Raw genomic sequence first — 23,850 nt, 5'->3', positions numbered from 1 at the left:
TATAACAAATACTTTTGACTTTTGTCATTTGTGGATCTATTTCAAATATTAAATCTCTGTGTCAACGTCTATTCATGCTCACGAAATTAGTATATTTGTATTTCCAGTCTTAGATAATCATGGACCATTACTTTTGGTTTAAATGTTTTAACTTTTAAGTATAAACGTATATAGACTGGGCTTGAGCTTTGAATACAAAATAAAATAAAATAATTAACTACCTTTTGAAAAATAAGACAAAGTAAATGGACATCTCTATTATTAAAAGAGAAGTACCAATATAAAATTACCCCTTAGTTTTCAAAGTTATTTACATTTGAATGCCACTGAAATAATAAATTTACCTACCTTTTAGTATTCTTGTCTTTTATAGTTTAATTAATGCATTTTCCTAAAATAAAGTATAACAAATTATGTTTATTTATTTAAAAAATGTTTCCTATAATCTAGGTAAACAATAAATTATACTTAATCAATGTCAAAAATATAACAAGATTTTATTATTACGCGGGTGATTATTTTTATTTTGGTATATTAACGACGTCTAAAAAACATAAAAGTGTTATAAAAATACATAATATAAACCACAAAATTTTAAATAAGATATTAAATTATTTAATCGTATAAATCAAATATAAAAATAGATAACCATTTTATTTTACATTAAAATTTTGATCCATAAAAAATACATTTGCACGAACACACGAGTTATATTTTAAAAATATGGTTGTAACAGTTGACGGATCAAAAAAATAAAATAAAATTATTCATTATAAATTCTAAAATGATTGTGTTTAGAAATATATTAAATAATTATTTAGTATATATATATATATAAATTTTAAAAACATATATTACCATTTATATAAGATAAATATTTTTTTTTGCAAACCAAAAATGAATACCCGCGCGGATGCGCGGATCAAGCTCTAGTACATATTAAAACATAAAGCTTAAGATTTTGTTTGAGAAAAATCAGGATATTAATGTTAGAAAACTAAAAGTTAAGTAGAAAAAAATCCACTACGAAGCTTTTTATGGTTATTACTTATTAAATAATTAAAGGATTAGTGTTTCAAAATAAGTACATTATTTTCTTTTAACAGGTCGCCTTAGTTAATTATTAGGTGTATTTTGTGGTTAGCAGTTAGATGATCAAAATATAGAAGAACAATGAAGAAAATAAAAGATATGAATACTTTTAAATTAAGTTACAAAAATAAAACTTAAAGCAATTTTAATCAAATATATTTTAAATTAAAAATAGAAAACAAAGTAGTAATTTTAATCCTTTATAATAACATAAAACAAAACCAGTTATCTATATAGTAGATGTTTAGAATAAATATCAGCATTGAAGTAAGCTCTAAGGTAAGTTTTTCATAATACAGTATAAATTTAATATAATTAACATATTTATTAAAATTTTAAAATAAATTATACCAATAGAAAATGTCAAGTTATAAATGAGTCTTTTAATTTTATTAACTTAATTAGTAAAAAATTCCTAGATATCTATTTGATGAGGAGGCCTCATAGTTAATGATTTTGTAACGTTCCGACAGCCCACAACTAATGGGCCATCCACGCCCGTTCATTTGGCCCGTGGATCTCATTCCATCTGACGGGCGTTAATTTTTAAAGATCCGAAAGTCTTATTTACTGACCTTACAATTATCACATGATCTTTCCCTACTCATACAATATCACGAATCACTTTCCGATAGGTTATCCATCATTCTTCTACTTTAGCTCAAGCACGTTTAACTCTGGAATTCTAAACAGATGTGCGGCGGAAAAGGTAATCGCGCTTTAGTGACATATGTAGTCAAATCAATCTACTTAGTTCTTTTCATATATCACAACTCAAGATGTTACGGATTTGGTATTAAATTAACTACCATAAGGATTGATTTGTTGAAGATCAAGTTACTTCAGTGTGAAGGGGGATTCCTTTTTTTTTTTGAACAACATGGGGTACATTCTTTTAGGGCTTATTTGCTGAATAGCCAAAAAAAAATGAAATTAGATTTTTAGAGAGAGAGTAGAGAGAGATAGGAAGAGAAAGTAGAAGAGAGGGGGTGTTTTTAGTTAGTTAGTGAATTTTGTTTTTTTTTTTATGTATATTGGGTGCAATTTTTCATCTATCTTATTAAAACTCAAGTACAAAATTGGAGTGTTTGGAGACTTGAATAGGATTTTTAAAAATTTGGAGTGTTTGGAAACATGGATTGCAGTCTTTTAAAAAAAAATATTTTTGTTTGAAAACAAGGATAGTAGTATTAAGAAAAAAAAGTAATGGGCTTATGTTTTTTTAAAAAATTGAAAGTTATCTAGGCCACTTTTAAAATATACCAAAATGGGTCAATCTAATTCCCTAAAAATTTTTTTTCTAAACTAACCATAAAACAAAATTTAAACTTTATATACATATTTCAAATCAAAATAATAATTCAAATTTGATTTATATCAAAAATTGATTCAAAAATATACATATATTCAAAAATGGATTTTTACTAAACTATTTTTCAATAACCATTATAAACAAATATTGTCAATATATATAAGAAAAATATAATACAAAGCCCAATTTGAAATACCAACTCAAATTATGGTTTTCATATTTCATATTAAGTTTTAAAAATATAATATATGTAATTATTTATATGATGGTATGTATAAAATACTATTAATTATATGATTACTTATATGATGGTACATATAAAATACGATTAATTATATGATGATAAAATACGATATATAATAATGACTAGGGATGGGCTTTTGGATACCCATACGGGTTTAGTTCTGATCGGTTTGTATTTTGAGTTTTCGGGGTCAAAGATTTCAGCCTCATTAGAATGTTTCTAAATTTTGGTTTGAGTTCGATTTGGATCTTTGCGGGTTTGGTTTGGGTTTGGATAACTAATTTAAATTATTTTTAAAGTCTTAAATCATTATATATTTTAAATTTCTCAAAATGTATAAATAAAATAATATATTACGTATAAATTTGAATAACATATGTCATAATACTTAAGCTTAACATATCAATTGGCTTGATTTAAAATTTTGGATACGAAATCAATAATTATTTTAAGTATTTTTGGTGATTTGAGTATACTTTAACTATTTCAGATATTTACTTTTGACTATCTATATATATTTTCAAGTATTTAAACCAATTTAAAAGTATCATTTTTGATGTTTTATATACGTTAAATCTAAAAATAATTAATATATATAAGTATATAAATCTATTTTTAGATAAATTCGGATACCCAAATACTTCGGTTCGGATCAGATTTGGTTCTCTAAATAACAAAATTTTGAATAATTAGAATATTTAATCAATTTATGTTTGGGTTTGGTACTATATCTTTGGATCGGTATCGGTTATGTTCCTCGGATTCATTTTTCCAAATCCTAATAATTACATGAAAAACAAATATCAACATATTTTTCAAAATATACACCCGCGCGCCTGCGCGGGTCAAAATCTAGTATTCTTTTATGACAAGAGCGTTCTGTGTGATGCAGATGACAGCAGCAACGTTATTTTCGCGACCAACGTTCTTACGAATATATAAATATATAATCAAGTCATTAATATAATTCAAATTGGACCATCTTTTGTCTGAACAACCAAAAAAAAAAGAAAACGGAAAAAATTTGAAATTAGTTTGTTGGTCGAAGAAGAAGAGAGGATTTATTTCATTGCTCTTTCCAATAGAAAAAGCAGCAAAAGTTGCAGAGAAAAAAATCATCATTTTCTCACAAGAAAGAAGAAGAAGAAGAGAATATTAGGGTTTACCTCAGGAAACGATTCGTGTGCTCCGCTTTTCAAATCATTTTCTCTTCATCCTTCGTGCAAGGGACCAGCAGGTTTTTGTTGATCTCCCGTTTAGTCAAAATCTGTTATTTTTTATTTTTATATTTTATTTCCAAATCTCTTACCAGAAATGGAGGAGCCCTCGAGATTTTGAATTTCTCTTGAGAGATTCTGCGCTGAATTTCTGAAATGTTGTTTGTTTTTTATTAAATAGGCTGTGTTTGTTTCCCCAAACGACGTTCCTCGTTCACTGCACCTGTTTGTGAAATTTAGGGTTTATGAAGCGTGGAAGGCTGCTTGTCCGTTAAAAGACTCCAAATGATGTTATCTGCGTCGCTAGCGAAAAGCTCGCTAGAGGAGATGCTCGAGTCTCTCCGGCAGAAAGATGAGTGCCACCAGCAGCCTCGAGATATCCCTCCGGCGCTTCCTTCTCGCCCTACCTCCAGGGCTCGTCTTCCCTCCGCTCGCCGCTCGCTTCCGGCCAACTTTAGTGTTTCTAGTGTCATTGAAGATCAGAATCAGAGCGGGAGTGTTGCTTCTTCTAGGCAGCCTGAAGCGGAAGGGAAGAGGAGGAAAGAGAAGGATTTAAGAGTTAAGAGGAAGAGTTTCGGAAGCAAGAAGATGAGGAGGACTGGTTATGTATCAGAGTCTCCTTACGCTGCAGAGAAGGAGGAAGAGGAAGTTGTGAAGGTAACTGCTGCTGCTAAGGTTAGTCCGGTGGAGGAGCAGAAACCTGAGTGGAACGATAATGTTGACTATTTCATTAAAAAGGTAAATTGATTTTTGAATTTTATCTCCAAGGGAGTGTTCATCTCAGATAAGGAATGAGAGTCTTTAGTGTAACTTGAGCAGTGAGATTTTCAATTTTGTCATAACAAAAGTCTGTTCTCAGAATGTTTTGTGGAAGCATATATGATGAAGAGGCCCAATACGTTTTCTCTTGGTAGAGGTGTCCTAGTTGTGTTTACTTTTCTACCTAAGAAATGAGATCTAGAACTTTGTTTCGTTTTGTGTTCCAGAAACTTCGAGTTTGGTGCCGGGTTGCAAATGGGCAGTGGCAGCTGGGGAAGATACAGTCTACTGCTGCTGATACGTCTCTTGTTATGTTGTCCACTGCAAATGTAAGTTTATTTGTAACCTTGTTGCACTTTCCATATGAAATTGAAAAGTTTCTGCCTTCTGACTATCCAAATCTTGTGGTTTTTGTTGCTACCAAAGGTTGTGGAAGTGTCTACTGAAGATCTCTTTCCTGCAAACCCAGATATTCTGGAAGGTGTTGAAAACCTTATACAGCTTAGCTATTTAAATGAACCCTCTGTTCTTTTTAACCTTCGTGTCAGATACTCGCAAGACGTTATTTATGTGAGTTGTTTACTGCTGCAAATAATTCTTTTACTCTTTTGATTTCTTGTGAGTTTTCATAGCTAACTTGGCGTTTTTTTTTTCTTTCCCGTAGAGCAAAGCAGGACCGGTGTTGATTGCGGTCAATCCGTTCAAGAACGTTGACATATACGGAGATGATTTCATTTCAGCTTATCAGAAGAAGGATGTGGATGCTCCTCATGTATATGCTGTGGCAGGTGCAGCTTATGATGAGATGATGAGAGGTGAGGGGACACATTTATAATCACGCTTTTTTTTTTGTATTTACATGACTTCAGTAATCCTAATCGGTCTTCCACTGAGTAATCTGGCACTTACATTTTGAACCTTTCTACATGCAGAAGAGAAGAACCAGTCTATAATTATAAGGTACGCGTAGCTTTGTATATTTCTGGATTATTTTGTATACGTGAGGTGTTTTTTTTCTGGTATTTACATCAAAAATGTTTCTGCAGTGGAGAAAGTGGTGCTGGGAAAACTGAGACTGCGAAATTTGCAATGCAGTATTTGGCAGCTCTTGGTGGAGGCAGCTGTGGAGTAGAGTATGAAATCCTCAAGACAACTTGCATTCTCGAAGCCTTTGGAAATGCTAAGACATCAAGAAATGCTAACTCTAGCAGATTTGTGAGTTGTAGTTTTCTCCATTCCGTATTTTGTCAAGTTATTATCATGTTAATAGAGAAGTTGAACATTAGATCTTAACTGGCGCAGGGTAAACTCATAGAAATTCATTTTAGTGCAATGGGAAAGATATGTGGAGCCAAACTTGAAACTTGTGAGTATAATCTAAGCATACATACATTGTTTATCATATTGTATGTATTGGGAGCTCACTTTTTCTTTTGTCTTCTTCTCCATGTTTTGCATAACTACTCTTTGGTAAATGCGCACAGTTCTGCTAGAGAAGGTAACTTTTGTTTCTATTGAGAATCCTTTTTCATCTGACTTTCACTAAGCCATCGGTCACTGACTGGTAGTAGTATCCTTTGACCAGTCAAGAGTGGTTCAGCTGTGCAATGGCGAAAGATCCTACCACATATTTTATGAGTTCTGTGCAGGTGCTTCACCTGTTCTCAAAGGTAACATTACAAACTGAAGTAGAAATAATGAAATATTTGCTTACTTTGTCTTGGCTAAACTATCGTTACAATGGTTTTATTTGTAGAGAGGTTGAAGCTTAAAACAGCAAGTGAGTATACCTACCTAAACCAGAGTGATTGCTTGACCATCGACCGTGTTGATGATGCTCAGAAATTTCGCAAGCTACTTGTAATCTTTCTGTTTTTCTTTCCCCTGCTTGCTTCTGATTCCATGGTTAAGATGCCAAAGTTTTATTATGGTTTTTCTCTTCTTTTGTAGGAAGCTTTTGACATTGTTCAAATCCCTAAAGAACATCAGGAGCGTGTGTTTGCATTGCTTGCGGCGGTGTTGTGGCTAGGGAATGTATCTTTCCGAGTTACTGACAACGAAAATCATGTGGAGGTGGTCGCAGATGAAGGTAGAATCTCTTATCTTAATTCATCAAAAACAGTGACTTGGTGATGCTTTCTTGACACTTGGCTGCTATTTCTTACAGCTGTCACCAATGCCGCTATGTTAATGGGGTGCAACTCAGAAGAGCTTATGGTGGTTTTGTCTACCCGTAAACTTCAAGCTGGTACAGATTGTATTTCAAAAAAACTGACGTTGCGGCAGGTACCGTCTAATAGTCATAAGCTTGATTCTTATATACATGTACATCTATCATAAGGTACTGTATAAATTTCTGGAGTGTTTTTACCTGCAGGCAACCAACATGAGGGATGGAATAGCAAAATTTATTTATGCAAGCCTTTTCGACTGGCTTGTTGAGCAAATAAACATTGCATTAGAAGTCGGTAAATCACTCACAGGGAGATCTATAAGCATCCTTGATATATATGGGTTTGAATCATTTAAGGTTAGTAGTACCCATACATGTTTTAGATTTCTTATTACTATCGTTCTCTTTGAACTCCTGACTCCTGAGACGATGATTTGTTTCTCTTTGGTTTCAGAATAATAGCTTTGAACAATTCTGTATAAACTATGCAAATGAAAGGTTGCAGCAACACTTCAACCGGCATTTATTTAAACTTGAACAAGAGGTGATTTGTTTTGGTCTAAATGATATGATAGTGTGTGCTTTCTGCTATACTGTTCCATTCAATATTGTTCTTCTCTGTTCAGGAATATGAAGAGGATGGAATTGATTGGACCAAGGTCGAATTTGTAGACAATCAAGAGTGCTTAGATCTAATTGAAAAGGTAATCAGTGTCCACTTTTGTTTTATTTGCTTCAAGAAGGAAAGAGATATATTACTAGTTTGCTCTATGTTATAAGGACGTTTTCTGCATGTTTTAAAAAAGTAATCTCTTGCATATGTCTTGCCTCTGCAGAAACCCATTGGTTTATTGACCCTACTAGACGAGGAATCAAATTTTCCGAAAGCAACTGATTTGACCTTTGCAAACAAGCTCAAGCAACATTTGAAGACCAACTCTTGCTTCAAAGGAGAGAGAGGTCGAGCCTTCAGAGTTAATCATTATGCTGGAGAGGTCAGTTGATCCCCTTAGATCAAAAACCAGTCTCTACATCCTGATTGTGTACAGCTTTTCTTGTACTTATGGGGGTTGTTCTTTGAATGAATTTTTTTTTGTTTGCAGGTTCTCTACGATACAAATGGGTTTTTGGAAAAGAACAGGGATCCGTTGCCTGCTGATCTTATCAATCTTTTATCATCATGCGACTGCCAGTTGCTGAAATTGTTTTCTACTAAAATGCGTGGCAAATATCAGAAGCCGCTTATGTTATCAGACTCCACAAATCAAACTGTTGGGACTAAGTTCAAGGTAAAAAGGCTTGAATGATGCAGTTTTGCAGTCTTTCTCAACTCACGTTGCATCCCTCATATGGTTATTTATCTCTTTACAGGGTCAACTTTTCAAGTTGATGAACAAGTTGGAAAACACAACCCCTCACTTCATTAGATGCATAAAGCCAAATTCGAAGCAGCTTCCCAGAGTTTATGAAGAGGATCTTGTCCTACAACAGCTTAGATGTTGTGGCGTGTTGGAGGTTGTTAGAATATCAAGATCTGGATATCCTACACGTTTGACACATCAAGAGTTTGCAGGAAGATATGGTTTCCTATTGTCAGACAAAAAGGTCTCTCAGGATCCTTTGAGCGTATCAATCGCTGTTCTGAAACAGTATGATGTTCATCCTGAAATGTATCAAGTTGGGTACACAAAACTGTACCTACGAACTGGGCAAGTGAGTAACTCTTTACGCAGAGATTTAGAGGCTGTTTCCTGATTTTACACAATTCTTATGCGCTTCAAATTCAATTTTTTCACAGATTGGTGTCTTTGAAGATAGGAGAAAGAAAGTTCTTCAAGGCATAGTGGGATTACAAAAGCATCTCCGTGGTCGCCTGTCTCGTGAATACTTCCAAAATATGAGAAACGGAGCATTGGTACTTCAGTCATATGTACGAGGTGAAAATGGTAGAAGAATGTTTGATACTAAAGCAAAGATCCATGCGGTGTCTGTTTCTGAAGCTAGTGCAGGAGAGTTGACTGCAGTCATAAACTTGCAATCTGGTATCTTATTTGCTGAACTAAAAATTTAGGTTATCCAATGTGGAATATATGGATCTTAATGCTCATCATTCTTTTATCTCTCTTGCAGCGGTCCGTGGATGGTTGTCTCGGAAAAGATTCAACAGTATGCAAAGACAGAAAGAACTTGTCGATGTGACGACTAAATCAAAGAGGAAAGGAGGCAGGAGGGTTTCAGAAGACAAGGTACTTACTATCAAAAGAAAAATTGTACACTTCTGAATCAAACACTATAACACTCTCTCGTTTGTGATGTAGGATTTGCCGGTAGAGCGGTTCCAAGTTCAACAATCAGCTATGTCTGATCTCCAGAAGCGGGTTTTGAAATCTGAAGAAGCTTTAGTGCAGAAGGAAGAAGAAAACACAGCATTGAGAGATCAGTTGAGACAATTTGAGGAGAGATGGTCAGAGTATGAAATAAAGATGAAGTCGATGGAGGACACTTGGCAAAAACAAATGTCATCGTTGCAGGTTAGTTCCTCATCCTTGACTGATTCAAGACACAAACATAAAATAAAGATTAAGAAATGTTTCCTTTTTCTCTCAGATGAGTCTTGCTGCTGCTCGAAAGAGTCTAGCTACAGAAAACAATACAGGTCAAGCAGGAGGAAGACAAGACGCATCGATGTCACCTTTCGGCTATGACTCGGAGGACACAATGTCTACTGGAACTCCCGGAGTGAGAACTCCCACAACTAAGTTCAGCAACGGGAACACTCCAGAACTCAGAATCAGGGAACTCAACGGAAGTTTGAACGCGGTTAATCATCTAGCAAGAGAGTTTGATCAAAGGAGACTCAATTTCGACGAAGATGCTAGAGCTATTGTGGAGGTGAAAGGTGGACCGCAGGCAACTCCAAACGGGCAGCAACATCCAGAAGATGAGTTCAAGAGATTGAAGCTAAGATTTGAGACATGGAAGAAAGATTACAAAGCTAGATTAAGAGAGACTAAAGCAAGACTCCATAGTGATAAAGGTCGTCATCGGAAATGGTGGGGCAAAAGAGGCTAAGGGGTTTTCCACCACTCGCTTAGGGTTTGTTTGTTGTATTAGTAAAACACAATCACCAGATCATTGTAGATTCAGCTGAGATACATGTATTTGTTTTGGAACTCTTTTTTTTTATGTGCATAGCAAATAGAGTGTTGTAATTTGCAGAGGAACAAGAAAGGTTATGTTCATATCATTTCAAAGGATTACATTTTAAGACTTAAAAAAATTAAGCACCAGGTACAAACTTTGTTGCAAAAGCCCAAGCATTGTTAGCAACAGGGTTATCAAGATGGTCAAGGAGATTCTCTAAAGGACCCTTTCCTGTAACAATGGCTTGAACAAAGAAGCCAAACATTGAGAACATAGCCAACCTTCCATTCTTGATTTCCTTCACCTTAAGCTCGGCGAAAGTAACCGGGTCATCCGCGAGACCCAGCGGGTCAAAGTATTGCCCGCCCGGGTACAAGTCATTGCCTTCACCAACACCATCAAGACCGTTGATGCGGAAACCTTCAACTAATCCCATTAGGATAACTTGGAAGCCAAGGACGGCTAAAATGCTTTGGGCGTGGACAAGGTTTGGGTTGCCTAAGTAGTCCAAACCGCCTTCAGAGAAGATTTGTGAACCGGCTTTGAACCAGACCGGCTCTTTGAAGTCCACACGGACCCATTTCTGAAGAACTTCAGGGGTTATGCAACCTAATGCTCCCAACATTGCCCATCTCCCATGGATCACCTGTAACATGGCGATTAGTGATTAGTGTTTACCCAATTGAGTGAGTGAGAGTTAAGAGTCTAACCTCAAGAGCTCTGTTCTTGGCAAAGGCTTCAGGGTCTGCGGATAAACCGGCGGTGTCCCAACCATAGTCGCCGGGAAACTCTCCGGTGAGGTAAGACGGGGTTTGGACGGAAAACGGTCCTAGGTACTTAACTCTGTCTGGTCCGTACCAAAGATCATTTCCCTTCACATGTCAAGTTTAAAAAATAAAAGAAAATCAGACACCAACTTAACAGCATAATAGATTAAACTCTTAAACTTAAACAAGAGATTGATGACAAAAAGAAACAAACCATAGTGTACTTGGGAGATCCGAGAGAGACAGCATCACGAAGAGGGTTGAAGGTGGAGCCTTTAGTCTGTCCAAGAAATGGTGTTGGGGTCAAAACACTGCTTGAGCTCATGAATGTTGAAGCCATTGAGTCTCTCTAGGATTTTGAACGTTTGTTTTCTCTCTGTGGTGTTGTTCTTCTTCTTTGCTGTTTGGTGGAGAATTGATCTAAGGGAGTTTGAGTTTTAAAGTGAGTGTTTTGTGGATGAGAAGACACGGGAGAATCAGATATGGGATATTGATAGAGTTAGATGTTGGGATTAGCCAATCAGGAAACAGTTTTGGATTTGAAGAATCTCTAACTCAATCTCTTTTTTTATCCATATTTTGTTTTTTGTCTTTTCCCCTTAAATTTTTAACCTTTTTACGAAAAAAAAAGTAACTGCGTCTTCCCCTTGTCTTTGGATTATACATTTAGTTTGACAAGCATATTATTCAACTTATTAAATTATACTCGCTCAAATGTCCGCTAGTTCTTCAGACATTTCAGACTTGCATAAAGCAAAATAAATCAAGCCTTTGTTAGCTCCAAAAGTTTGGCAATTTTTATTTTATTTTTTTGAACTAAAAAGCTTGGCAGTTAATGATGCAAGATAGACTATATAGAGTGATTGTATATAAATTCAGAGTAATATACCTGAAAGATTAAACCGCATCTTTTGTCTTTTGGCCATTGAATATTCTTATATAACAAATACAGTATATGAGTTTGCGGCCATGGATGTGCATGCAATCAAACAAGTATTAGAAGTGTATCAGTATCACTCCACACACTCAGTTCTTGGAAACAAAAGTAACAGTTGCAGATAGGGGTGGAAGCGAAGCGGATATCCGGGTTCTTAGAGGTATTCATGATCCGATTGTTTCGTTCAAATAATCAATTATCCGATTCGATCTGTAGCCACTCAAATATTGGTATTCCGGATCTTCGGTGTCTCGAATACCCAGATATTGGCTACACATACATTCATTTCTTAAGTAATTATATTGGCTAAAATTATATATATATATATATATATATATATATATGTTGAACTGGTTCCCTTAAATGTTGTTGATTATATAACTTTCTTTTCTGAACAACACATAGTTATCTTATAATCTAAAATTGCATAACACATATTCATATATTTTAAAATATTAAAAATTCAAATATATTTAATTTTGGAATAATTAATTTTGATTTATAATATACACATATTCATATATTTTACAATATATTTTAATTTTAAAATCTAAACTGTTAAAAATATTTAAATGTGAAATAATTAATTTTGATTTAGAATATAGAAATATTGTAAGTCAGAATATTTATAAATAAATCAATGCATTGCTGACAATTAGCTAAAACAAGTTAAACAAACGGGTTAAATAAAGAGATTCAAGTTAGAATTATCCGATATCTCTAAAAATAGAGTTCAAATAACAAAAAGCAATTCTAAACACAAATTTAAACATAAATCATAGAAAATTTTAATATATATAATTATGGATAAAATTTATACGTTTCATTATATTAAAAAAATGATATAGAACCTCATTTGAAAATCTGGAAAGAGGTTCTATTTATTGTCGAAACACATTAAAGATTAGTATAAACTCTTGAATATGATCGAAATACCTAAGTTAAACAAGATTCATGTTTGAAAAAGTATTAGTTCCGAGCTTTAGAGCTTGAGTCAAAAGTTTGAATCAATTTTTTTAACAATATCATGAGGCTTTATGTAGGATTTTATCGGGTTAACCAATATTGGATCGCATGTTAGTGATAGGTTTTTTGGGCTTTTACATAATTTTCTCAGATTATTTAATATATCAGATTTCAACTAATTCTAGACCGGATATATACGAATCACCAAATTTACCAGTTCACATGGAGACTGGATCAGATATGAAAATGCTGTTAAAACTATTATAAACCTTATAAATCTATACTATTAAATTAGCCAAAAGTCTACCTAGTAAATTTTATGTTTCACTAATTCATACAAAATATACATAAAATATAAAGATGACATTGTAATACAAAATCTCAAATAAGCTAATTTTAAACAAAAATTCATTTACTTTTTCGATATAATACAACTTTGTAACTTCATAATGTAAATCAAAACTAAAATAATAATTCATATTAACCAAAATCATATAAAATTAATTTAAACAAAAGTTACAAAGTTGCGGTGAGCGTGGATCGAACACGCGACCTTCAGATCTTCAGTCTGACGCTCTCCCAACTGAGCTATCCCCGCTTGTTGTTTTCCATGTTAAACATTATATTTAGATCGCTCTTTACATATTACTGACACAAACCATGTTGGACGGAGATGTCTGATATAAAATATATTTCCTCATTGATCAACAACAAAACTCAAAAAGAGCACGGTAAAAAGTACACTACAAAATTCTCACTACACATTTCACAAAGACTCATCAGTGTTTGGTTGCTCTTTTCAGCGTTATTTGGCGTGAGAAGTCGCTACAAATGAAGAGAACACACTATAAAGCTTCGTTGTGAGCTGGGACGTCGGAGAGCTTGCCATTTTATCTTCTTAGAGCTCCATAGTTCCTTGTAACCTACGTTTACAAATCATACAACTAAGTGAGCAAATATCATATGGTAAACAGGAACTTGAACTCACTAACGAGCCCGAAACAGCAAAGAAAATGGAAAACATAGATGTGATTAACATACCCGAGGCTGAGATCTGTTTAGCTTCTTTTCAATATCTTCATCATCTTCGTCCTCGTCTTCGTCTTTGCTACTGAGCAGCCTATGAAGTGAAGAAGAGCTTTCGTTTTTTCTACCACGTTTTGATGTCACCGTACCTCTACCTCTGCCTCTCTTAGTAGTAGCTTGTCTTTTCCGTCCTTTGCCTCTAGTGTTCTCTTCCTCCTCCTTTAATTGATATAGAAACAAGAATCATGATGAGACGAACTAATTGCAGTGCACAAATGAATAACAATGTAGGAATTGTTCATACCGAACTGCTGTCAACTTGGTTAAGATCTTCAGGCTCTGCTTCTTCGCTTGAAGGAGAATCTACATCGTCTTCTACAATGGTAGAAGCACTTTTGAAGGAAGCTGAAGCAGATCTAATGAAAGAAAAATCACGGACATGACATTAGCTAGCTGAATCAAACCCGTACGTTATGACAAAAAAATACCTCTGAGACTGGCGCAAACCAAGAGAACCATCAAGAGTGGTTTGCTTCATCGCACTTGAGGCCTTGCCTCGGCCTCTTCCTCTGGTTGGGGCTTTAGCTCTGCCACGAGATGTACCAGTGGATGAACCTCTCCGTCCTCTAGTGGCAGGCACTGAACCAGAGATCTGAGTCGTGTCTTCATCATCACTGAAAGAAGCATTCGCTATGCCACTGCTTCTTTTCGTCAAATTCTGTACCAATCTCAGGCAGAAAACAGCATTGTAAGAAAGCAACGTCATGACAGAGATGAATGTGAAGTCAGAAACTGCAAGGAAACTCTTAGAAAGAGAATATAAACCTCTGATGTCAATCCAGTGGATAAAAACTGTGAGGAACCACTGGGTCGAGTTGACCTATCTTTCAAGCGTTCCTGCACAAACATAGTGCAACTAGTAGGTTGATATTTTATACCTTTCCACAATCTACAAGATAAATTAACTGAAATTAAATCGTCTTGCCTCTAAGCACTCTCCCACTTTAAGAATCAGATCGTCCTCCTCAAATTTCTGGGCATCTGAATCTTTTGCAAGTTTACCCTGAAAAAATGGGAAGAGAACATCATAAATACAACAATCGTGCTACCGAGTAAGAACTATATCCTACGTAGAACTTAGTTTCAATGGTGACCGAAAAAAAAAGTACATACACGAGTCTCTTGAAGATTGTACTGAACGCATGAGTAGAAAGCTAGTTTATCATCCTTGTTCACAAAATTTTGAAGAGCAACGTCAAGATCGTTAACTGGAAGGATCTCCATTTTCTGCAAAAGAGGATAGAGTGATTATCCCGTTGTGTATTCAAGCACATTTCGTAATCTATTCAATCAAGTCTATATCATTCTTTGGTGAAAGTTCTACAGGGGCTGAAGCCAATAACACAATCATAAGTATAGAAGGTTGCGGATGTACCAGGTTGCTTTCAGCTACTAGTGCTTCTATATTTTGCTGGTTCAGTTCTTCTGGACGGAGCCGCTCAGAATCATCGATGGTGCCTGTAAAATGGAAGATAGAAATATATGATAACCAAATCACATTAGATAAAACGCAACAATATTGTCCAACTGTGATAGTCGAATGCCCCTACCTTCGCGTTGACCTTTCTTAGAAGCTTTGGAGAATATTAAAATGTCCTGGGGATTTGCAACCTGTAATTGTTTCAGAATTTGTCACAAGTTAACCAAACATTGAAGAAAGATGGTGAACATCAAGTTATACCAACTAATTTTTAGGTACCTTTCCCACATATTTTTGTCCAAATCTTTGAGGATTTATCGTCATAAATCCAGAGTAATCTACCTGAAAGATTGAACCTGATCTCAGTATTTTTTTGGTCATTGAAATAAAACAACTAGAGTATGAGTTTGTGGCTATGGGTGGGTGTCCATGCCTCTACTTTTGTTGGACAATAAAGGTTTAATTATGTGAGAGTTGCTAGAACTTGCAGCGGTGTGAAGGAAGCTTGGAAGCCGGAAACAAATTACCTTGATTCGAACCAAGGGGAGCTGGATATCTGATCTGTTGACAGCTTTTTTGCTTGCTTTTTCTATTAGATCTCTGACCTAACAATTTTGTAGATATTATTAGAGGTATAATCAAAAAAGAGGCAGGAGAAAAACAAATATCCACATGAAATACGAGAAAATTGAATAGTTACCACTTTATCCAAGTGTTCGAGAATTGAGTTTTGATCATTGGGATCAATATCATCTTCATCCTTTAAAACAATCTGCATTTTGAATACATGTAAGCATAGAAGTCTCTCACCGCCATAACATATAAGGAATTTTTTTTTTACCTCTGTATACTCAAAAGGCCTCACAGATGTCAAAGGTATCTTCGTAGGACGATATTGATTGCCCTGCAAGTCATATATTTGAAATTACTCAGGCTTACATGCTTGATTGAAAAAGAGCAAAAACCCATACTTGAGGCAAGTAGATTAAGCAATACGATCAAAGTAAAGATAAAGTCTCAGATTGTTAGCTGAAGAACCTTGATTTCTAAGAGAAGAACATGCTTTGGCTTTGATTCCCCATCAATCAGTGATGTTGCCACAGAAGATCCTGGTTGTGTGATGTGGAAGCCCATTCCAGATACCTCCTTCAAAAATTTAAACGGTTTATCTCAGAGACAATGCACATTGTGCCTCACACTTCTTTAAATGCAATAACTCCAAGAATCAAAGTTTAAACGGACCTGGGGGTCGATAAGGCATTCATGCTCATGGCCCCACACAATGAAGTCGAGGAACCGAGGAAGAAAGTGCTCGCTTATTGCATTTTTGGGGTTTGATTTCACCCTGCAAGTCATAGAATATGAGTAAAAAATCAAAATTTCTGATATAGAATCTAATATACTATTGCAATGAGATCAACCTATTTTGATGAAGCACCAGAATATTGAACCAGTCAGAAACGTCACATCCTTCTTGAACTTCAGGCCTCATCCATTGGACAGCGTGTGGGGTCTGTAAAACCAACAAGGCAATAAAAATTAACACAATAAACAATTGTATAGCAAAAGGTGAGGAATCCTCTGGATTACCTGAAACATTCTGTTGAGACGTTCATCCCTGATGTTTCCTAAACCATAGAGAGCCACAGTTGTTGAACCCTGAATATTAATTTGATTAAATGTTAATCCAAGAAACCACGGAGGAGCCAGACAAGTGTCCAGGCTACAAATTCTTCGCACCAACCTTCCTCATAAGTATAGGGTAGAGAGAAATCTGGCCAACACCTGAACCACCAAGATTCATCTTTCCAAAATAATTCACGAGGTTGCATGCTGAGAGGATATCAATTGCAGAAAGGTTGTCCTGTTGCCAGATGCCACAGAAAAGAAAAAACGAAATAATAAGCTTAAGGAAGAAGCTTCACGAAATAAACAAGTCCCAAACATATTCAAATGAATTTTTCATAACCAAATAATGAAAATGTACCACTCCAGCTGGATCGTCATGGTTTCCATGAATACTAAAGACGGGCAAGCCTACATTGAAGTGTGGATCCTCATAATTTACATGACCAAACCTGTAGGAAGAAAATAAGGCGAAGGAATAGTAGATTGATAAAATCCACACTATGAGAAAATGAAGTGTACAAGAGAGCACATATTGAGTCAATATAGTGTTTTAAGAGTAAAATAGGAAAAGAGTAGAGAGTCTCTCACGCATTTTGAAAATTGACAGTCTGGTCGCTGACAACTTGAAAGTGGACGGGTTTATCATTAAGGCAATGGCGACGAAGAATCTCAATGGCTTTAACAAGCGTAGTTCGAGAGGGTTTATTCTCATGGAAAAGATCACCTCCAAGGAGTAAGAAGTCCACCTGTTTGAAAATAATGAGAAAAAGTAAGAAGAAACTGAAAATAGTGGCAAGGGAAAGGATAAAAAAAAATGAAAAACCTGTTTATCCTCAGCAATAGAGCAAATCTCTTGAAAAGCCTTGAAGGAATCGTGGCGCCTTATTTCATCCTTCTCCATGTAGCCCAAGTGGCAATCAGTTGCAACAAGTATCCGAAGAGTATCACTCAAATCCTCTCTGTCAACCATACACCAACACACTCAATTCTAGAAAACAATAAAAAAAAAGTAACAATTGATGTAGAGATGCCAACATCTTAAATGAGTTAAAGAACATGTTTAACTAGTAAGAGAATAAAGAAGGTCATTTTTTTTTGGTTAATACTGAACAAAATAAATCTTGTTTATTTGTTGGTTGGGTTACAGGAAAGAAAAACAAAGCCAAAAAGCTCACCTAGACATGATTGATGGGAAGCGCTTGCACTTCTGTAAACCTGAAGATAACAAGGAAGTTTCTCAGTGAAGAATCAAACAAACATATCACTGATTGAATCCATTATTGAGATAACTAAAGGGGTCACTTTTCTTTGGTGTTGATTCAGCAAACGCTCTTTCTAAAACCCTAAACCCTTTACATTTAAAAAAAAAAAAAGATGTTTCGTTTCAGAATAAAAAATTCAATAAACCAGGTCCGAAATTGATTCATAAAAAAAACAACTAAGTTTTGAATCAGTAGTAGGACTGTTTCCACAATTTTCTCACTTTCTCAGCAGAGTGGAAATAGAACCCTAACCTTGTCTTCGATAGGATTAAACTCAAGCGGCGGAACTCCGGTCACCAGAAAGAGAGAATCCGACGGAAACGAGACTGAGAATCGGAGTGAACTGAACTTTAAAGGCCAGAGAGAATGCCTGACGGACCAATTTAGGGAGACGACGAACGACAACACATTTTTAGTATTTGATCCTCTATTAAAGACTTAATACTCGGAAAGCACATTATATTTTAGTATTAACTAAAAAGGTCTATTTCGTCCAATCTTCAAAATGGGCTTACTGTTTGTTTCGGCTTTTCTATTTCGTCCAATCTTCAAAATGGGCTTGCTGTTTTGCCCCATTAAAGCACCGCACGAGTTTCTTTTACTTTATTCAACCGAGAGTTTTAAATAATTCCTATTAAAATGACAAAATCAACTGTTATTCAAACATAAATTTTAAAAATTCATTTAAAATTCATTGTTATTGAACTTAACATTTGGTAGAGTATTCTAAAATCTACTGTTATTGAAAATATTTTAAATTGTGGAGTTTTAAAGTTTTCAGGTGATTTTAAGGTGTTTGGGTAAAATTTCTTAGTTAAAAAAATTAAAACCCAAATCTTATAGTTTTATGTTATATTCTAGAGTGGTTTAACAAAAATCACTTAAATCTATGCAACTTATTGAAATCATCTAAAACTCCATTAAAAATCAAATCACCTCAAATGTTATATTGAATACACCCCCCCCCCCCCTTAGGGTTTAAAGAGCATGACCCGCAGGTTCGTTTTACACTTAGGGTTTAAAGAGCATACCTACAGGTCCGTGCGAGTGTTAGTTCTTATTAGTAAGTTGATTTTTGTTCTTAGTTCTTAGTAAGAACTTCTTACTATCTTTATAAGTTATGTTAAGAGTTATACTAGATTTTGATCCATGCTGTGCAAGCACGAAATGTTTTATGATAAAAAAAAGTTATTAGTAACTTAACACATATTTTGTTAATTTGTAAGAATTTTATATATTTAAAATATATTTTTAAATCAGTGCTTTTAAATTCGACTCGAACAGTCAAACCGGTTAATCATAATTCAATTCAGGTTTTTAGAAATATACATATTTAAAAAGTCACTAAAATCCGAGACTAAACGATTGAACCGATGGATGACCGATATGTAATCCAATTTTATTTAAATTGTTTTATAGTTTCATAATTTGTCACCTTTTAATCCAAATTTTAAAGTTCACTGTTTTGCAATTTTATGAAATTATGACGTTTTTACAAAATTTTGATAAATAAAATGGTAGATATAAAATAATTAAGAACGATAAAGGTAGAGTTATTATGCCGTGTAATAGGTGACCATTCCGTGCGGTTCCGGGGGGCACTTGAGTAAGCACTGGCGCCCGACTGCGTCTTGACCCTATGCAATTTTTCGGCTAGCTATTGGAGATCCCATTTATGTACGCCAATCACATGAAAGAAAGGTCTTTTAGGAGAGTTGGCGACCGTGTCTCCAGGGCACATCATTAACGTGAGGTTTAGGATGCCAGGCCGAGAAACCCAGACATATAAATGAGATCCGACCATCTTCCACGCCCTCATCCACTAGGCCAACTTCAGTCTCAGATTAACTTGGAACTACTTTCCTTATTCTGGTCAAACTCAATTCTCGTATGCTTAACATGCGGTGGAGCTAAGGATTTCATACCTTTTCTATTTTATATCTTTCTTCTCGTCGACGTAACCCATCCAATAGTATTTAACATCAAAATAACTGCCAAATAAAATGTGTCCCATGCCGAAATATCACAAGTACCACCTCGTTCCGTACCATCGCAAAGAAATATGTCTTGACCATATTTTTCCTTTTTATATAGCTTAATTAATTTATAATAGCTTTTTATAAAATTTATCTTGTTAATAATTTTGTTTATATTATAATCGTTTAAATTTGTTGTTACCCATTAATGTTAAGCATTTTTCTCTAAATAACATATATTTTGAACATTTTTCATAATTATTTTTATTATTATATTTATTGTACAATGCAAAAAGTTTATATATATTTTATGTAATGGCTATTATTGAATTATTATGTTACTTAAATAAATGATATAACCATTATTTAGGAAATATAAATAAAATAATCCATTAATTTAACTAATATATTACTCATTGAATTTTTTTTATTATTTAAACCTTTAAAAATAAGTTCTATTTATTTTCATTGTTTTATAATTATTTTAATTTTTCAATTTTAATTTATTTGATTTATCTAAATAATTTAAAAGAATTTTTTTAGAAATTATTAAAAAGATGAAATCTAATATTTTATATTGTTTTGACACAAGATTAATTATAGTGTTGTTTGGAAACATTGATAGTATTACAAAGAAATTGAGTATATTGCCTGGAAACATTGATAGTAATATAAATAAAGAAATATTAGTGATTTAGTGTAGATTTAACTATAAAGTAGAAATAAGTATTTAATTTAAAATTTACAAAATAAAGGTTATGTCCAGCACAATGTTTCTCTTTTAATAAGATAGATATTTTATACATGCCACTATATAATTAATTGTATATTAATCTATTTATAAAATTTATTTTAATTTAAATGCAAATTTTATTTGAAATACTGATATTGTATTATTTTTGACATCATTGATATTGTATTAGGAAATGTGATAGCTTAAATTAGGAGGAGATATGGAATGATTTGAATCGTATCTAGATATTTGATTGCTTAATTATAATAGATGTTAAGGAATATCATTTACTCTTGTGTTTACCTATATCCAATACATTTTTTGTAACTATTTGTAAAGTGATTTCACACATGTCTTCTTTACAATTATTTTCAGCAAATAAATATGTCAGGCATGACATACTAAATTGATAACATGACTTATGGTTAAATATGATATGGGTAATTACATTTAATGCTAATTTATATTTTTTGTAAGCTTTTTAGAATATAGTAGTAAATTATACATTATCATTAATGTAATTTATTCAAATATGACACTAATAATATAAGAATAAAAATATAATCATATTTTAAAATTTTCAAAATATTATTTATTTTTATTTTTATAATTATATAATTTTTATTACTAAAATTTCAATTTTTTGAATATTTAAAATTATAAAATTTTAGCGTAATATCATTAGCTTCTTTTATATATCTAATTTTTAGAAAATTACTATTTAGTTTTAATTTTTGATAATTAAAAAAACTTATATCAAACAATATTTTTAAATTTTATACAAGTTGATTTAATATATTTTAACCAAAAGAAATAGATAAAAACTCTATTATAAGTTTATAGTCTTAGATATACATATCTATTTTTCAAATATAAATTCAATTTTTAAAAAAATTATTGTTGCACATATGGTGTAGGAAAACACCTAATTTAGATAAATTAGAACGAAATTATCAGTTCAGTATATAACTAGCATGTAATGTAATATATACACCGGAAAATATTGTAAACAATAAGATTAACCTTATACTAGATTTTGACCCGCGCTTTAAAAGCGCGGATTTTTTTTTCAATTGACAAAAATTTAGTAAATGTCATATTTTCATATATTTTTGTTCTATTTTATAAAAGACTTAAATTTTTTATCTTTATTTATCGTATTTTATTTTAAATAACTATTTATGTTAAAAAAAATTAAACTTTATTTCTTTAATGAATTAAGTTGGTATAACTCTGATAAATTAATTTTATTATGTGGTTAATATTTTAATAAAAAAATTATATACTTTAATAAAGATTTATACTTTTCAATGAAAAAGTTCAATTTTTTTTATGAATGCTTAAATTATATTAAGAAAAGAAAAAAAAAGTAATTAAGAATAGTTGAAAAAAAATTATTTGAACTTGGACTCAATGGCCCAAAGGAAAAAAAATTGTGAGAATTGAATCTGATTTCTTAATCGGCTCAAATGGACCAAGAGAGACTGATGTGGGCTGGATCCGAAAAGAATGACCCAATATAGATGTGTTATTAATATTACTTAATTGTCTTTAATGTAACATGCAATGTTAGTAAAAAAAAAAGCAAGCTAAGGTAAAAAAGACAATAGAATTCTGCTTTAATAGTATATATGCGAGTATATACATGCATTACAAAATCTTTTTTTGTGCATGCTTGGTACGGTACTTTTGTACAGAAAACCGGAATCACTATGCATCACTGAAACAAAATATAAAGGATTATTTTCGCTTATGAAAACAATATTTAGATGAATCACATTTCCTTGATAGTGATGATCTTCAGGTTATAAAAATATGGATAGTTATAAGCTCATGTCTTCAGTTGACCGAGTTGGTTTATATTATATGTAAACAGCTTGTATTCCAAATTAAACCGAGATCCGGTTTGGTAAGGGATGGTTAAATTGTCGTATTATTATGTCAACTGATTTATGAACGTTTAGTAATGTAGTTAAATGACAAAAAGACAATGGCATAAGGTGTTATATTAAAGAAAAAAATAAGGGTTAATTCTCAACTGTACTTCAATTTTAGTAGATTAGATGATTGGTTTTTATGTTTTTTTAAAAAAATCTTCAAATTCTGCTAGTGCTACTGCCACCAAAAAAAAATAGAGGGAGATTTTACGAAGCAAAGATATGCCAAGGACAATATGTCGACTGCAAAATAATAATATCCGTAAATTACAGCGAATATGTAGAACAACGGTCTGAAATATTTTAATATGATGAGATAAGAGAATATGAGGTGGGGATACGGTAGAGAGTGATAGTTAGAATTGACATATGCAAGATATGTACATATTCTGAGAAGTGACAAATAACCATGTTGGAATATAGTGAACAAGGAAGCTCAATTACAGAAAATACTTTACTACCCAACAAAAATGAACACTTCATGTGACTCTAGCCAACACACATATTTTCTATCTTCCACTTTTCAATTATGAACTCATTTTCTATTCTGAAATAAACTACCCCATGTTTAAGAATGTGGTTAGATATATCTTCAGTCTTAAAACTTTAGAATATTTTTTTCGTACATAATATTTATCTTCTATAATTATTCTACCTGTAGAAAATAGAGGTTGTAGAACTTTGTATTATATACATTCGGACCCAAAGAAAACATATTTTGTTTGATATGGACACTGAATAAAACGAATGTATCATCCAACGACCAGTGAGTAAATTAGAGGATAACAAAGAACAATATATACAATGAGCCGAATGCCTACGAGGCGCTTCGCTTATATATGCATCCATTGTAACAACACATATTTGTTTTACCATTTCATCTACGAGTATAGAACCAACCAGCGGAGAGAAAAAAGAGTAATGTATAATTTGTGTGTGTAACCACTGTTAAAACCGTTATTCTATTGTAATTAGCGTATCATTATATAGATACGCACACATGCATAGTACTTATTCTTTTTTTTTTTTGTAACTTATTCTCGAATTCATATTTTCTGACATTGTCGTATCAGCTTATGGTACAATTCTGTTTTGTTTCAATCGTACTCCATTTATTACTAATATAACGAGATCTATTATTTTACTAATTTAACAGGATCAATAATGCTTCATGTATTATTGAATCGACAAGGATA

General features: G+C 33.2%; 3 protein-coding genes and 1 non-coding gene across 5 annotated transcripts; 1 reads left to right on the top strand and 3 right to left on the bottom strand.

Moving 5' to 3' along the window:
- The first annotated feature begins 3,603 nt into the window (after positions 1–3,603).
- Positions 3,604–10,081, top strand: LOC103844886 (myosin-2). The gene is made up of 23 exons (XM_009121713.3): positions 3,604–3,885; positions 4,047–4,603; positions 4,852–4,953; positions 5,051–5,194; positions 5,289–5,439; positions 5,557–5,584; positions 5,671–5,839; positions 5,927–5,990; positions 6,109–6,122; positions 6,210–6,294; positions 6,381–6,484; positions 6,575–6,713; positions 6,792–6,910; positions 7,002–7,154; positions 7,252–7,341; positions 7,424–7,501; positions 7,634–7,792; positions 7,901–8,086; positions 8,169–8,510; positions 8,596–8,839; positions 8,928–9,043; positions 9,116–9,328; positions 9,405–10,081. Exons 2-23 carry the CDS (start codon positions 4,151–4,153, stop codon positions 9,867–9,869), a joined length of 3,618 nt encoding a protein of 1,205 aa, XP_009119961.1. The 5' UTR covers positions 3,604–3,885; positions 4,047–4,150; the 3' UTR covers positions 9,870–10,081.
- Positions 10,017–11,191, bottom strand: LOC103844887 (chlorophyll a-b binding protein 3, chloroplastic). Its single transcript, XM_009121714.3, has 3 exons — positions 10,923–11,191; positions 10,652–10,813; positions 10,017–10,587 (listed from the first exon to the last, which is right to left on the bottom strand). The coding sequence occupies exons 1-3, from the start codon at positions 11,046–11,048 to the stop codon at positions 10,078–10,080; spliced, it is 798 nt and encodes a 265-aa protein (XP_009119962.2). The 5' UTR covers positions 11,049–11,191; the 3' UTR covers positions 10,017–10,077.
- Positions 11,192–13,136: 1,945 nt separating this feature from the next.
- Positions 13,137–13,209, bottom strand: TRNAF-GAA. The gene has a single exon. It is a non-coding gene; the product is annotated as a tRNA-Phe (tRNA).
- A 22-nt stretch (positions 13,210–13,231) lies between these two features.
- On the bottom strand, positions 13,232–18,445 carry LOC103844885 (double-strand break repair protein MRE11). 2 transcript variants are annotated; one of them, XM_009121712.3, is made up of 23 exons: positions 18,261–18,445; positions 17,922–17,961; positions 17,570–17,705; positions 17,335–17,492; positions 17,105–17,195; positions 16,862–16,981; positions 16,708–16,776; positions 16,539–16,630; positions 16,360–16,462; positions 16,156–16,263; positions 15,959–16,021; positions 15,818–15,889; positions 15,645–15,722; positions 15,397–15,459; positions 15,248–15,308; positions 15,073–15,155; positions 14,811–14,924; positions 14,623–14,700; positions 14,463–14,534; positions 14,126–14,355; positions 13,942–14,053; positions 13,653–13,856; positions 13,232–13,534 (listed from the first exon to the last, which is right to left on the bottom strand). In XM_009121712.3, the coding sequence occupies exons 2-23, from the start codon at positions 17,927–17,929 to the stop codon at positions 13,502–13,504; spliced, it is 2,148 nt and encodes a 715-aa protein (XP_009119960.1). In that variant the 5' UTR covers positions 17,930–17,961; positions 18,261–18,445; the 3' UTR covers positions 13,232–13,501. The 2 variants fall into 2 exon arrangements, with proteins under 2 accessions (XP_009119960.1, XP_033138394.1); XM_033282503.1 differs by lacking the exon at positions 18,261–18,445 and adding an exon at positions 18,049–18,093.
- Between the last annotated feature and the right edge of the window lie 5,405 nt (positions 18,446–23,850).

The sequence above is a fragment of the Brassica rapa genome, chromosome A10, assembly GCF_000309985.2.
Source record: "Brassica rapa cultivar Chiifu-401-42 chromosome A10, CAAS_Brap_v3.01, whole genome shotgun sequence".
Classification (NCBI taxonomy): domain Eukaryota; kingdom Viridiplantae; phylum Streptophyta; class Magnoliopsida; order Brassicales; family Brassicaceae; genus Brassica; species Brassica rapa.
This window is presented reverse-complemented; position numbering and strand designations above follow the sequence as displayed.